Source organism: Corella eumyota, chromosome 5, assembly GCF_963082875.1.
Source record: "Corella eumyota chromosome 5, kaCorEumy4.1, whole genome shotgun sequence".
NCBI classification, from domain to species: domain Eukaryota; kingdom Metazoa; phylum Chordata; class Ascidiacea; order Phlebobranchia; family Corellidae; genus Corella; species Corella eumyota.
The window spans coordinates 13,773,460-13,783,219 of record NC_137494.1 but is presented as its reverse complement, the minus strand read 5'-3'; the positions used below and the strand labels follow the sequence as shown (position 1 = coordinate 13,783,219).

The window sequence follows — 9,760 nt, the reverse complement described above, 5'->3', positions numbered from 1 at the left end:
TAAATAATTTTATACAAATATAAGACATTCATAAAATATTTTATATTGTATTTCCTTATCTTATCTTTTATTTTACTTATAATTTCACGTATTTTACTTAACAAGTGTCACTAAGAAGTAATAGCAGTTTTATATAAAAAAATGAATATTTTTAAAGCAATAGTAATAGGTAGTCTGTCAAAATTAAAATTGCAGTTATTAAAAAGGTTAAACCAATATATCAGAATAAATGTGTAAAAAATATTATATACAGTTTTAACAATTAAATATAATCACTTCAAATTTAAAGATTTAGAAATTGAAAGTTATAAATTTCTAAAGAACAACATTTTTATTACATTTATTAGAAGAAGTAAATCAAAAGCACAAAGTAAACTTTCTATTTCCAACTAAAAAATATTAAAAAGTTTTTATTTAAAATAAAAACATAAATTTTGCCAAAATAAATCTTACAATAAAAAAAACAAAACATAAATCTTAAAAATATTTTGTTGTGTATTTTAGTAACCGTTTAATATTTTATACAGTGTTTAGTTAATTTAAAACACCACAAATTCTTTATTTTTGCCTGATGTAATAGGTTTTATTATAACCTAACTATAAGTATAATAATAAAGAAGAAATATTTTTAAATTTTTCTTTAAATTTTCCTAGCTACATACAATAAGTAATAATTATATAAGACAAAGACACCTAAAATTTTCCTTTTACAATAACATATAGCACAAAAAACAGCAAAAACAAAAAATATTAACTCTTTTGATCAGTTACAACTAATAAAACACACTATCTGTCTCTCATAATTTCAAATTTAAGAGCTATTATGAGCGTTAAGGCATACAAGAAGTAAACAATTTCGAAAAAATGTATTGCATTTTTTACATGGAAGAATAAAACTCTTAAAAAATGGCAAGAAAAAAAGGTTTTAGAATTATCGGTTATTTATTCTCATCATTTCTTTATTAGTGACATGAATTTTCGAGTCTACCCTGTTAACTTTTGTGTTTAAACGTTCGATAATTGGATCCTGTTCGTCGATCTCTGTTTGGAGACCCAGTCCTAGTTGTTTTAATCTTGAAAGGCTTTGTCCCATTAAATCTGAAAAAAAAATATAAAAATTTAACAAAAATAAGGCTTTAAAGTTGCTCTTGATAATTTTCTATAATTTTGACCTGGTAGATTTATCATTTTATTTTTAATTTATCCTCGTTGTAAAAAGGTTGACTTTACACCCAAATCTTAAGTTACATTTGTTAACCTGACTGAAATTGACCTACTCATTGTTTTTTCAACCTAAAAAGGGGTAGTTACATTAGTAGATCACAAAAAGACCCCATAACATTGTAGCAGTTGGGATCAAACCCATAATCTCATGTTGCAAAGTCTATTGCTTTAACCACTACACCATATCAATACTTATTAACTTGTTACCTAAATTACTGTGAACTTCGTTCATGGCGTTGTTCTGAGGGGGTTGTTGTGGGTTCCCACTGTACATTTCACTATTTTGTTGTTGTCTGTTAAGAACAGGGTGTTCACTGTAGCTACTACCTCCTGTCATAGCATCTGACCTTTCCATGGCGTCTTTGAGACTAAAAAAACATATTTTTTGTAGTTTCTTCACATTTTTTTGTTAGTTTTTTGCATGTTTTGAATGGTAAGCCCCAAAAAGTAATTGGCAGGTTAATTATCTGTCATTCATATTCAATACCACTACAAGTGATGATTAAAGACAGTTGGTTAAATGGTTAAATCCTAACTGCTTTCATGCTATGGTGTCTTTTAATGATGCAATATACATTTACCAGTAGCGTGGTGTAGTGGTAAGAACACTTGCTACACCACCATGAGGTCGTGGGGTTAATCCCCACTGATCTCATGCTGTAGCGCTTTTGAGTAAGGCGCTATAAACGGAACAAAGTCCTGCTGAGCCAGCACTTAATCAGCAGTATAATTATCGGGCAATTATAATCTATAATATCCCAAACTGCTAAAAGGCAACTCGACACTGGGTCGGAGTAGCTGATGTAACTCTATGTTGTTTAATTCGCAAATTTGACTTTCCCACATTGAGGATAAAGATATGTACAAAGAAAATAACTTTCTGCTAAGTCGAAAACAGATTATTTATCAGGCAACTATAATCAAAAATAACCCAAACTGGCAAAGTCAACTCAAAAGTAAGTCGAGTAACTAATGTTACCTTATGTTTTGACTGTGAAGTTAGCATTCCCATATCAAAAATAAATAAAAACAATATATGTTTATTTAAAATTCAAACCTTTGGGCTCCATTATTTCTACTGTCAATGTCTTCATGATCTAATTGCACAGGTGCAGGTGGTTCTTTACTAAACTTATTCCTGAAGGCTCCCCACAAACTTTTAATACTCCTCAGGTGCCGGTCGCTCTCTTTTAAATCTTGCTCCATTTTGTCAACTCTCTTTTCAGTGCTGCGTAGCACTTCACCTTGTCTGACCAATTCCTAAAAAAAAATTTTAAAATTAATAAAACGGAAAAATTAAAACATTTACTAAATTAACATTTTTTAAAAATTTTATATATACATGAAGTAAATAGAAACAAAGCATTTAAAATTTTTATCGCATTTTTAGCGCCTTACTTCAACGTGCTACAGCATTGTAAAAAATTGTAAAAATTAACCTAATAAAGTAAATAAAAAACACTTTTCAGTAGTTTATAATAAATTTAAAAAGCAATCATATTCAATAATATTCTAAACTGGCAAAGGTAACTAGAGACTGGGTTGGGGTAACTGATGTTACTCTATGTTTTGGCATTTTTAATGTATATATATATCTTTATCCTCAATGTGGAAAGGTCGAATGCGTGACCTAAACATGGAGTAACATCAGTTACTCCGACCCAGTCTCAAGTTGCCTTTGCTGATTAAGTGTTGGCAGGAGTTTATACGGTTTATAGTATTACTTAAAGGCGCTACAGCTTGAAGGCAGTGGAGATTGAATCCACAACCTCATGATTGGATTAAAATCGATCGTCCCAAAACGAGGATAAATGAAAATCAACTTTACCTCCGCAGTATCGACCCCGACTTGCTCAGAATCGACAAGCATCCTCAAAGATCTTTCTGTGCTCTCCTTCATATTTTTTTGTTTTCTTTCCATCACTTGAACGTTGTAATCTTTCTCCGGATCAAAATCATTGAAATCATTTGATCCTGGATGTTGCTTTCCTTCTTGAAAATCATCATCATCGTCAAGCCATCGATTACGAGACATTATTAGATTATTAATTTGTTTTGGTTAATTTTTTTGACAAAAATCAAGCTAAGAAAAAAATTTGTTGATTTTCAAGAAGAAATTTATAAACTAGAGCTGTAGCAAATTTGTGACTTCAAAAAACGGATCTCTATTAGTTTCGCACGCCCTACATAAACAGGGTGTGTAACCAAAATGCGGCACATGTAATTAAACAAAGAGGTTGCATAAATTAAACCCTTACCCTAACCCTCACATATTCAGTTTACCCATTAACACATCTGAATCGTAAAGCGGACTAAGTTATACTCATTAAAACATATTTCAACTAATTTTTAATGTCTGGTTGAACAATTGCCATACTTAGGTTATAACGCCTTGTTAAATTCGGGCGTGCGAAACTGAGACAGATCCCAAAAAACTTTTAAAATATCAATTTACAAATGTTTTTGTCGAGCTGTTTAGCTAGATAATTAAAAATAAAGCGACTTTGTTAATTAGTCAAACAAAGTATATTTATTCGTTTTTAACTACGTTTATAAAATTAATTTTAATTGCCTGGCGTAATTATATATTTTATGCCTTCTTGTTTTGATATTATTTACAATCACATGCCGAAAAGAATTGAGAAATTAACTGAACTTTTCTTCTTTAAAGTTTTTTGTTATTCAATCAATGACGAAACTCACGAGTGAACATTTTATAATAACTATAAATAAATTCCAAGAGTTTCCAAAAATAGTTAAATCGACAATACCTTATTTTTTAAATAATAAATCGTCGTTTATTAAGTTATATTTACTAAAAAAGTAATTTACACAATACTACACATAACTATATTATTTTTAAAATAGATTTAAATAATAAAAACATTTTTGTAAAACATTTTTATAGCAAAAAGTGAAATTTTGCAATCAACGTTAACAATTTATTTCTTAACGTTTTGCATTTAACTCTTTAAATACATTTCAATCTGAGTAAGCCAATAAAAAATACACAATCTAAACAGTATTGTTTTGCCAGCAATATTCCCCCATTTCCGTTTGCTATATCCATTGTCTGCCTACTGAAATTTAATACACACTAAATTCCAAAACACATACATTAAAATATTGTATATATATTTATATATCATTTAAAAAGAAACAATTTTTTACAATAAAGTAAACAAGACATAAATAGGTTTAACCAAATTTGTTAGAATATAAAGAAAAAAAATGCAAACATTAAAACCAAAATAAAATAAAACATAAATTTTCACAGTCAAAATAAGATTAATTTTTTATTGAAAAAAGGGCAATTAAGGCTGTTAAACAATTGTCCTTCTAAAATCTAACAAAGACTACATTTCTAAACAAATATAAGACAGTTATCAACAAAAAATCTCACATAGTACAAATAAAACTCAATTTAAAAAAGTGTGTCATTTTGTATAGGCACACTTTTACCCTTATAATATATGGCATAAACTACTGCATAATTATTACAATTAAAATCTGTAAAGGATAGTTGCAGTCTAATGGTGTAGACTGTTATTATCATTTTAACAAAAGAAATAAAAAAAAAGTAAAATAATTTTAAAAATAAAACTTTTGTTTTAAAGATTTTGTTTTTTAAATAATTTTAGTAAACTATCACTAGTTTTTTAAAATTTAGTGAAACCCTTTAAAATAATGAACACCATGAACTTTGATTTAATTATCTATCAAACTCGCTAGAGCGACTATTTGTAGCAACCTCCGATCCTTCAGATATTTCATCATGTAACGAAGAAGTTGTCGAATCCTTTTTTTCTTTCAATTCCGTCTCTCTACAATATAACAAACATTAAAATAAAAATGTGCAACAAGCTAGAAATTAAGAGTGTGAAGTCCTAAGTTTGATACCCAATAAATCCATATTTTTTTGTATATATCTTTATCTTCGATGTGGGAAAGTCGAATGCGCGACTTAAACATAGAGTAACAACAGTTACTCCGACCCAGTCTCGAGTTGCCTGCGTCAGTTTGGGATATTATATAGATTATAATTGCCCGATAATTATGCTGCTGATTAAGTGCTGGCTCAGCAGGAGTTTATGCTGTTTATAACATCTTACTCAAGGGTGCTACAGCATGAGATCAGTGGAGGTTGAACCCATGAGCCATGATATTCCCCAAAAAACACATTAATTAGAACTTGCACAAAAATTTTAATTAAAATAACTATTTCACATTTTTCTAAATGGTTATTACTTGTCAGTATCTTCTTGTTGATTGTCGCCAGCTATTTCAACCCCATATTCAATATTTTCATCCTCATCAGGATTAACATATACAACCTCCATTGTAAATCTCTCTATCTAAAACAAAAAAAAAATTAATTTTTATTTTTTTGATAAAAAAATCAAAATAATGATTTAAAAAAATTCATCTATTTAAAAAAAATGAAATTATACATTTTTTGAAGGAAAAATTCTGGAAGAAATTGGCTTAAATAAGTTTATGTCACACTAAATATCTAGGGTTTAATTCCCACCAACTTCATAACAAAACCCCTCTTAATTCTTGAGTATGTAAGTTTGATTCCCACTGCTTACATGTCATATAAGTAAGGTTCTATAAACATAACTCCTGCTGAGCCAGCACTTAATCAGCAGTATAATTATCAGGCAATTATAATCTATTATATCCAAAACTGGCAAAGGCAACTTAAGACTGGGTCGGGGTTACTTATGTTACTTTATGTTCAGGTAGTTAAATTGACCTTCCCACATTGAGGATAAATCTGCATTATAAATTAAAAAGAAAAATTTAATTTACTTACTTGTTGTGATAAAATGTCTACTGCCTCCTTGTGTTGGACATGTCGTAAATCTTGCCCGTTGACCGACAAGATAGCGTCACCCACATATAAACCACCAGACCGTGACACTACTGCCCCCTCGTGGATTTCAGAAATTAATATCGGAACACCGTGCTCTCGACCACCCTGAAAAAAAAATTATTTTAAAAATTTCCAAAAAAAATTTTCTCAAAAAAATATAATAAAAAACTTTATTAAAATTTAAAATTGTATATTATTATTATAATGCGTAGGTTCATGAAATAATCTTAATCTTTATAACTGTTAAGGCGTTATTACAATTTAATATTAAATCACTAATTATTAAAGCAATATATATATATAATCGAAGCATAAAATTTGATATATTTTACATTAAAATCCTAAAATTTACCGTAATTGAAATTCCAAGACCTTCAGTAATATCTTTGTCAATTACCACTTTCCGGGAATCCCCTACTCCCCTTCTTATTACATTCTCATTAGATTTCTAAACAAAATGTTTGTAATTAAACGAAATAAACACACTAAACACAAAGGCAACTTGAGACTGGGTCAGGGTAAAAAAAGTAACTCCATTTTAGCTTGTAAAATCTATATACATATATAAATTAGAGCATAGTGGATTATATATATATATGTATGTCAAATTTTAAGACCTACAAATAAATAAAACTGCTGTTTGTTGTGCATAGGTAAATTATCAAGGGCAAAAATTAGTTAAGAAAAAAAATAGTTGTGACCATGTTATGACAATTAAATTGAATTAGCATTACAAAAAATGTAAAAGGTAAAAAAATGAAAAGTACCTCATTTAAAGGGTGGGGTAATGGGTTAGTCCCCCTGCATGCCTTCACAACTGTTTTGTGTCGATGCAAGTGAATTTCTGCTTCCAGTTGATGCCACATCTTCTCAAAATTTGGAGGTTTTATATTTCGGCCCAATAACTGGATCTGTTGAATTCTAAAAAAAAAAGATTTTAAATTGAAAAAAATTTCATAAATATTTTTATTTAAACTTTAAGTAAAATAAATATTTTAAAGTAGTAATGTCATATATTTTATTTAATAAAGCCATAACATTATATCTATATATAGTCATATATTTTATTTAAAATTATAATACCGTGACAACTTACACAATGGGTAAATGTTAAAGTCTATAAAAGTTATACAATAGCTAACCAACATACAATATAATAAAGTTTAATATTTAAATTGGTAGTGCAACTATGCCACATGAACATTCCAAATAAAATTAAGACCAAGACAAAAACTAATGGTGTAGTGATTAAAACATTAAAAGTTTTCTACAGAAATTAGTAATTTCTTTCATGCTATAGCTTTTTGAGAAAGGCGCTATAAGCAGTACAAACTCCTGTTCAGCCAAAAAACAATGAAAAAAATAATTGCTATATACTATAATATTCCAAACTGCTAAAGGCATCTTGAGACTGGGTCAGGGTAACAAATTGTACTCTATGTTTAGGTTGTAAAGTCGACCTTTCCATATCAAGGATAAATAAATATAAAAATAAACTTTTTAAAACAACAAATAATCGTACCTTCCAGCAAGTTCTTTATCAAGATATTTCGAAGCAAGTCTGGCCCCATAAAGTTCACCATCCAATTCTGCAACTTTCTTTGTTAGTGCAAAATTATTTGATTTTAAAGCTGATAACTCTTCTTTTAAATAAGCTACTTCTTTCGTAGTATCTCTAAAAGCTTGTAATTCTTTGTCCTAAAACAACAACATTTTTACAATTTTGTATTGATAGCATATTAGTCTGCTTGACAATACATTTTGTAAGACAAAAGGGTCTTAGGTTCAACTCCCACTGCTGCTATGCTAGTGTTATATTTTTAAGTAAAAATAGTAGTTGTGACATTTTTATCCAAAACCAAATAACAAATTATACAATTTTTATCATAAATAACAAAAAAAAATACCAATAAATATACGAAAACAGAATTTTAATTGCAATTGTTACCATATTTTCTTTAATAACTGATGTTTCATAATTAGACGTCCCATTGGTTTGTGCATGAATTTGTAACTGAAGCGCATGTAAATGTTTTAATAAATGTGGATTTTCTTTGCTGGCTACTTCATAATTTGCTTTACAATCGATTAACTCTGCTTTAACGTTCATGAGATCAGCCTAAAAAATTTATTTAAATAGCATTTTTGAATATTTTATTTTAAATAGATTTATATGTTGAAGAGACTTTATAGTATTTTGTTTGAAACTGGAGACCTTAGTTGAAAACTTGCTGCTGGTATGGATTTTTGTAGTATGTTTATACAACAAAAATTAATTTTGTGAATTTTAAAAACAATTAATTTGCAAACAAAAAATATAAAATTTTCTAATATAGAAAATTGATCAAAATTAAAATTTGAATTTATTTTAAAATATAAATAACCCAATATTTTTTAAACAGTCTGTTTTTTGGAATAGAATTAGAATTCCAAAATGTTACAATACAATAAAACATAAAACATATGTCATCCAACACATCACAATACCAGTTGTAATAATATAATAAAGTCAGAATACAAAGGAACATTGTAATACAGGATATAATATGAGTAGTTTGAAAACATTTTAATCAAAAATAACCAACCCACTTCAAAAATGTTAGTTTATCTATACTGCTAAAGTTGAAACAAATATTTAAATATTTTTAATAAAGAAAAAAGATAAATATTTAAAATTTGGTTTTCATTTTTTTTTAATTTTAAAAGTACATGAGGTCCTTGGTTTAATTTTTACTTAGTACAGAAGGTCTTTAGTTCAATTTCCACTTAGTACATGAGGTATTTTGTTTAATTTCCACTTAGTATATGAGGTCTTTGGTTTAATTTCCACTTAGTACATAAGATCCTTGGTTCAATTCCCACTTAGTACATGAGATCCTTAGTTTAATTCCCACTTAGTATATGAGGTCTTGGGTTCAATTCCCACTTAGTACACCGGGTCCTTGGTTCAATTCCCACTGCTTATGTGTTACAAAATATAACCTTTTTGTAAGGAACTATAAACTCAAACTGAGCTAAATATAATTAAAAATAGAAATGCCACCTCAACATTGAATCAGGGACCACAAATGTTACTTTAAGACTGTAAAGTCTGATCTTTTCACATAAAAATACAAATTAATTAACTGTCTATTTAGAACATTTTTACAAAAAAAAGGGCCAAAAATTACATACCTCTAGTTTTGCATTAGTCTGCGCAGTGGTTTGAGTTTTATGACAAAGTTGTGAAAAACAAGAACTTAAAATATTCATTCTTTCTCTTGCATCCACCACGAGGTCCTCTGTGTCATCAAACTCTGCATCTCCGAAGATCACGTCAAGATCAACAAACGCTTTATCGAACTCCTTCTCCAAGATTTCCAAACAGTGAAAAATTGATGAAGCACTCGACATCTTTTTAAATTTTTTTTTATAAACTTTATTTTTAATGTTCTTTAAAAAAATCAATAAACACAAATGTTAGTCTCCGGCTTAATTTTTTTAATTGTTGTTTTATTTTTAATTTTGAATTTTATTATTTTAATTTTAATTCTGTAAATTTTCACTTAAAACGAATAATTTTTTTTACAAATTTAAATTTAATTCATTTTAAATATTTATTTCTTTTTATTGACTTTCATATTAATTAAACCAAATTTAAACAGTTAGTTTTAATTA

The 9,760-nt window shown here is 28.2% G+C and overlaps 2 protein-coding genes across 3 annotated transcripts; both read right to left on the bottom strand.

Annotated features, from left to right (window-relative positions):
* Window positions 1–442: 442 nt before the first annotated feature.
* On the bottom strand, window positions 443–3,303 carry LOC145752780 (synaptosomal-associated protein 29-like). The gene is made up of 4 exons (XM_082569114.1): window positions 3,053–3,303; window positions 2,282–2,484; window positions 1,432–1,592; window positions 443–1,098 (listed from the first exon to the last, which is right to left on the bottom strand). Exons 1-4 carry the CDS (start codon window positions 3,257–3,259, stop codon window positions 932–934), a joined length of 738 nt encoding a protein of 245 aa, XP_082425240.1. The 5' UTR covers window positions 3,260–3,303; the 3' UTR covers window positions 443–931.
* Window positions 3,304–4,496: 1,193 nt separating this feature from the next.
* LOC145752241 (Golgi-associated PDZ and coiled-coil motif-containing protein-like) lies at window positions 4,497–9,531 on the bottom strand. Of its 2 annotated transcripts, none has more exons than XM_082568487.1 (8): window positions 9,278–9,531; window positions 8,052–8,222; window positions 7,626–7,801; window positions 6,871–7,024; window positions 6,456–6,539; window positions 6,044–6,208; window positions 5,473–5,579; window positions 4,497–5,048 (listed from the first exon to the last, which is right to left on the bottom strand). In XM_082568487.1, the coding sequence occupies exons 1-8, from the start codon at window positions 9,494–9,496 to the stop codon at window positions 4,937–4,939; spliced, it is 1,188 nt and encodes a 395-aa protein (XP_082424613.1). In that variant the 5' UTR covers window positions 9,497–9,531; the 3' UTR covers window positions 4,497–4,936. The 2 variants fall into 2 exon arrangements, with proteins under 2 accessions (XP_082424613.1, XP_082424612.1); XM_082568486.1 differs by having other exon boundaries at window positions 4,499–5,048; window positions 6,456–6,551.
* Between the last annotated feature and the right edge of the window lie 229 nt (window positions 9,532–9,760).

Excerpts from the sequence above, each read along its gene's own strand:
- LOC145752780 (XM_082569114.1), bottom strand. The coding sequence starts at position 3,259 with ATGTCTCGTAATCGATGGCTTGACGATGATGATGATTTTCAAGAAGGA. Across the intron at positions 2,485-3,052 it reads TCGGGGTCGATACTGCGGAG|GAATTGGTCAGACAAGGTGA; the intron begins GTAAAGTTGATT and ends ATTTTTTTTTAG. Across the intron at positions 1,099-1,431 it reads CGAAGTTCACAGTAATTTAG|ATTTAATGGGACAAAGCCTT; the intron begins GTAACAAGTTAA and ends TTTTTTTTTCAG.
- LOC145752241 (XM_082568486.1), bottom strand. The coding sequence starts at position 9,496 with ATGTCGAGTGCTTCATCAATTTTTCACTGTTTGGAAATCTTGGAGAAG. Across the intron at positions 8,223-9,277 it reads AGACTAATGCAAAACTAGAG|GCTGATCTCATGAACGTTAA; the intron begins GTATGTAATTTT and ends TAAATTTTTTAG. Across the intron at positions 7,802-8,051 it reads CAGTTATTAAAGAAAATATG|GACAAAGAATTACAAGCTTT; the intron begins GTAACAATTGCA and ends TTGTTGTTTTAG.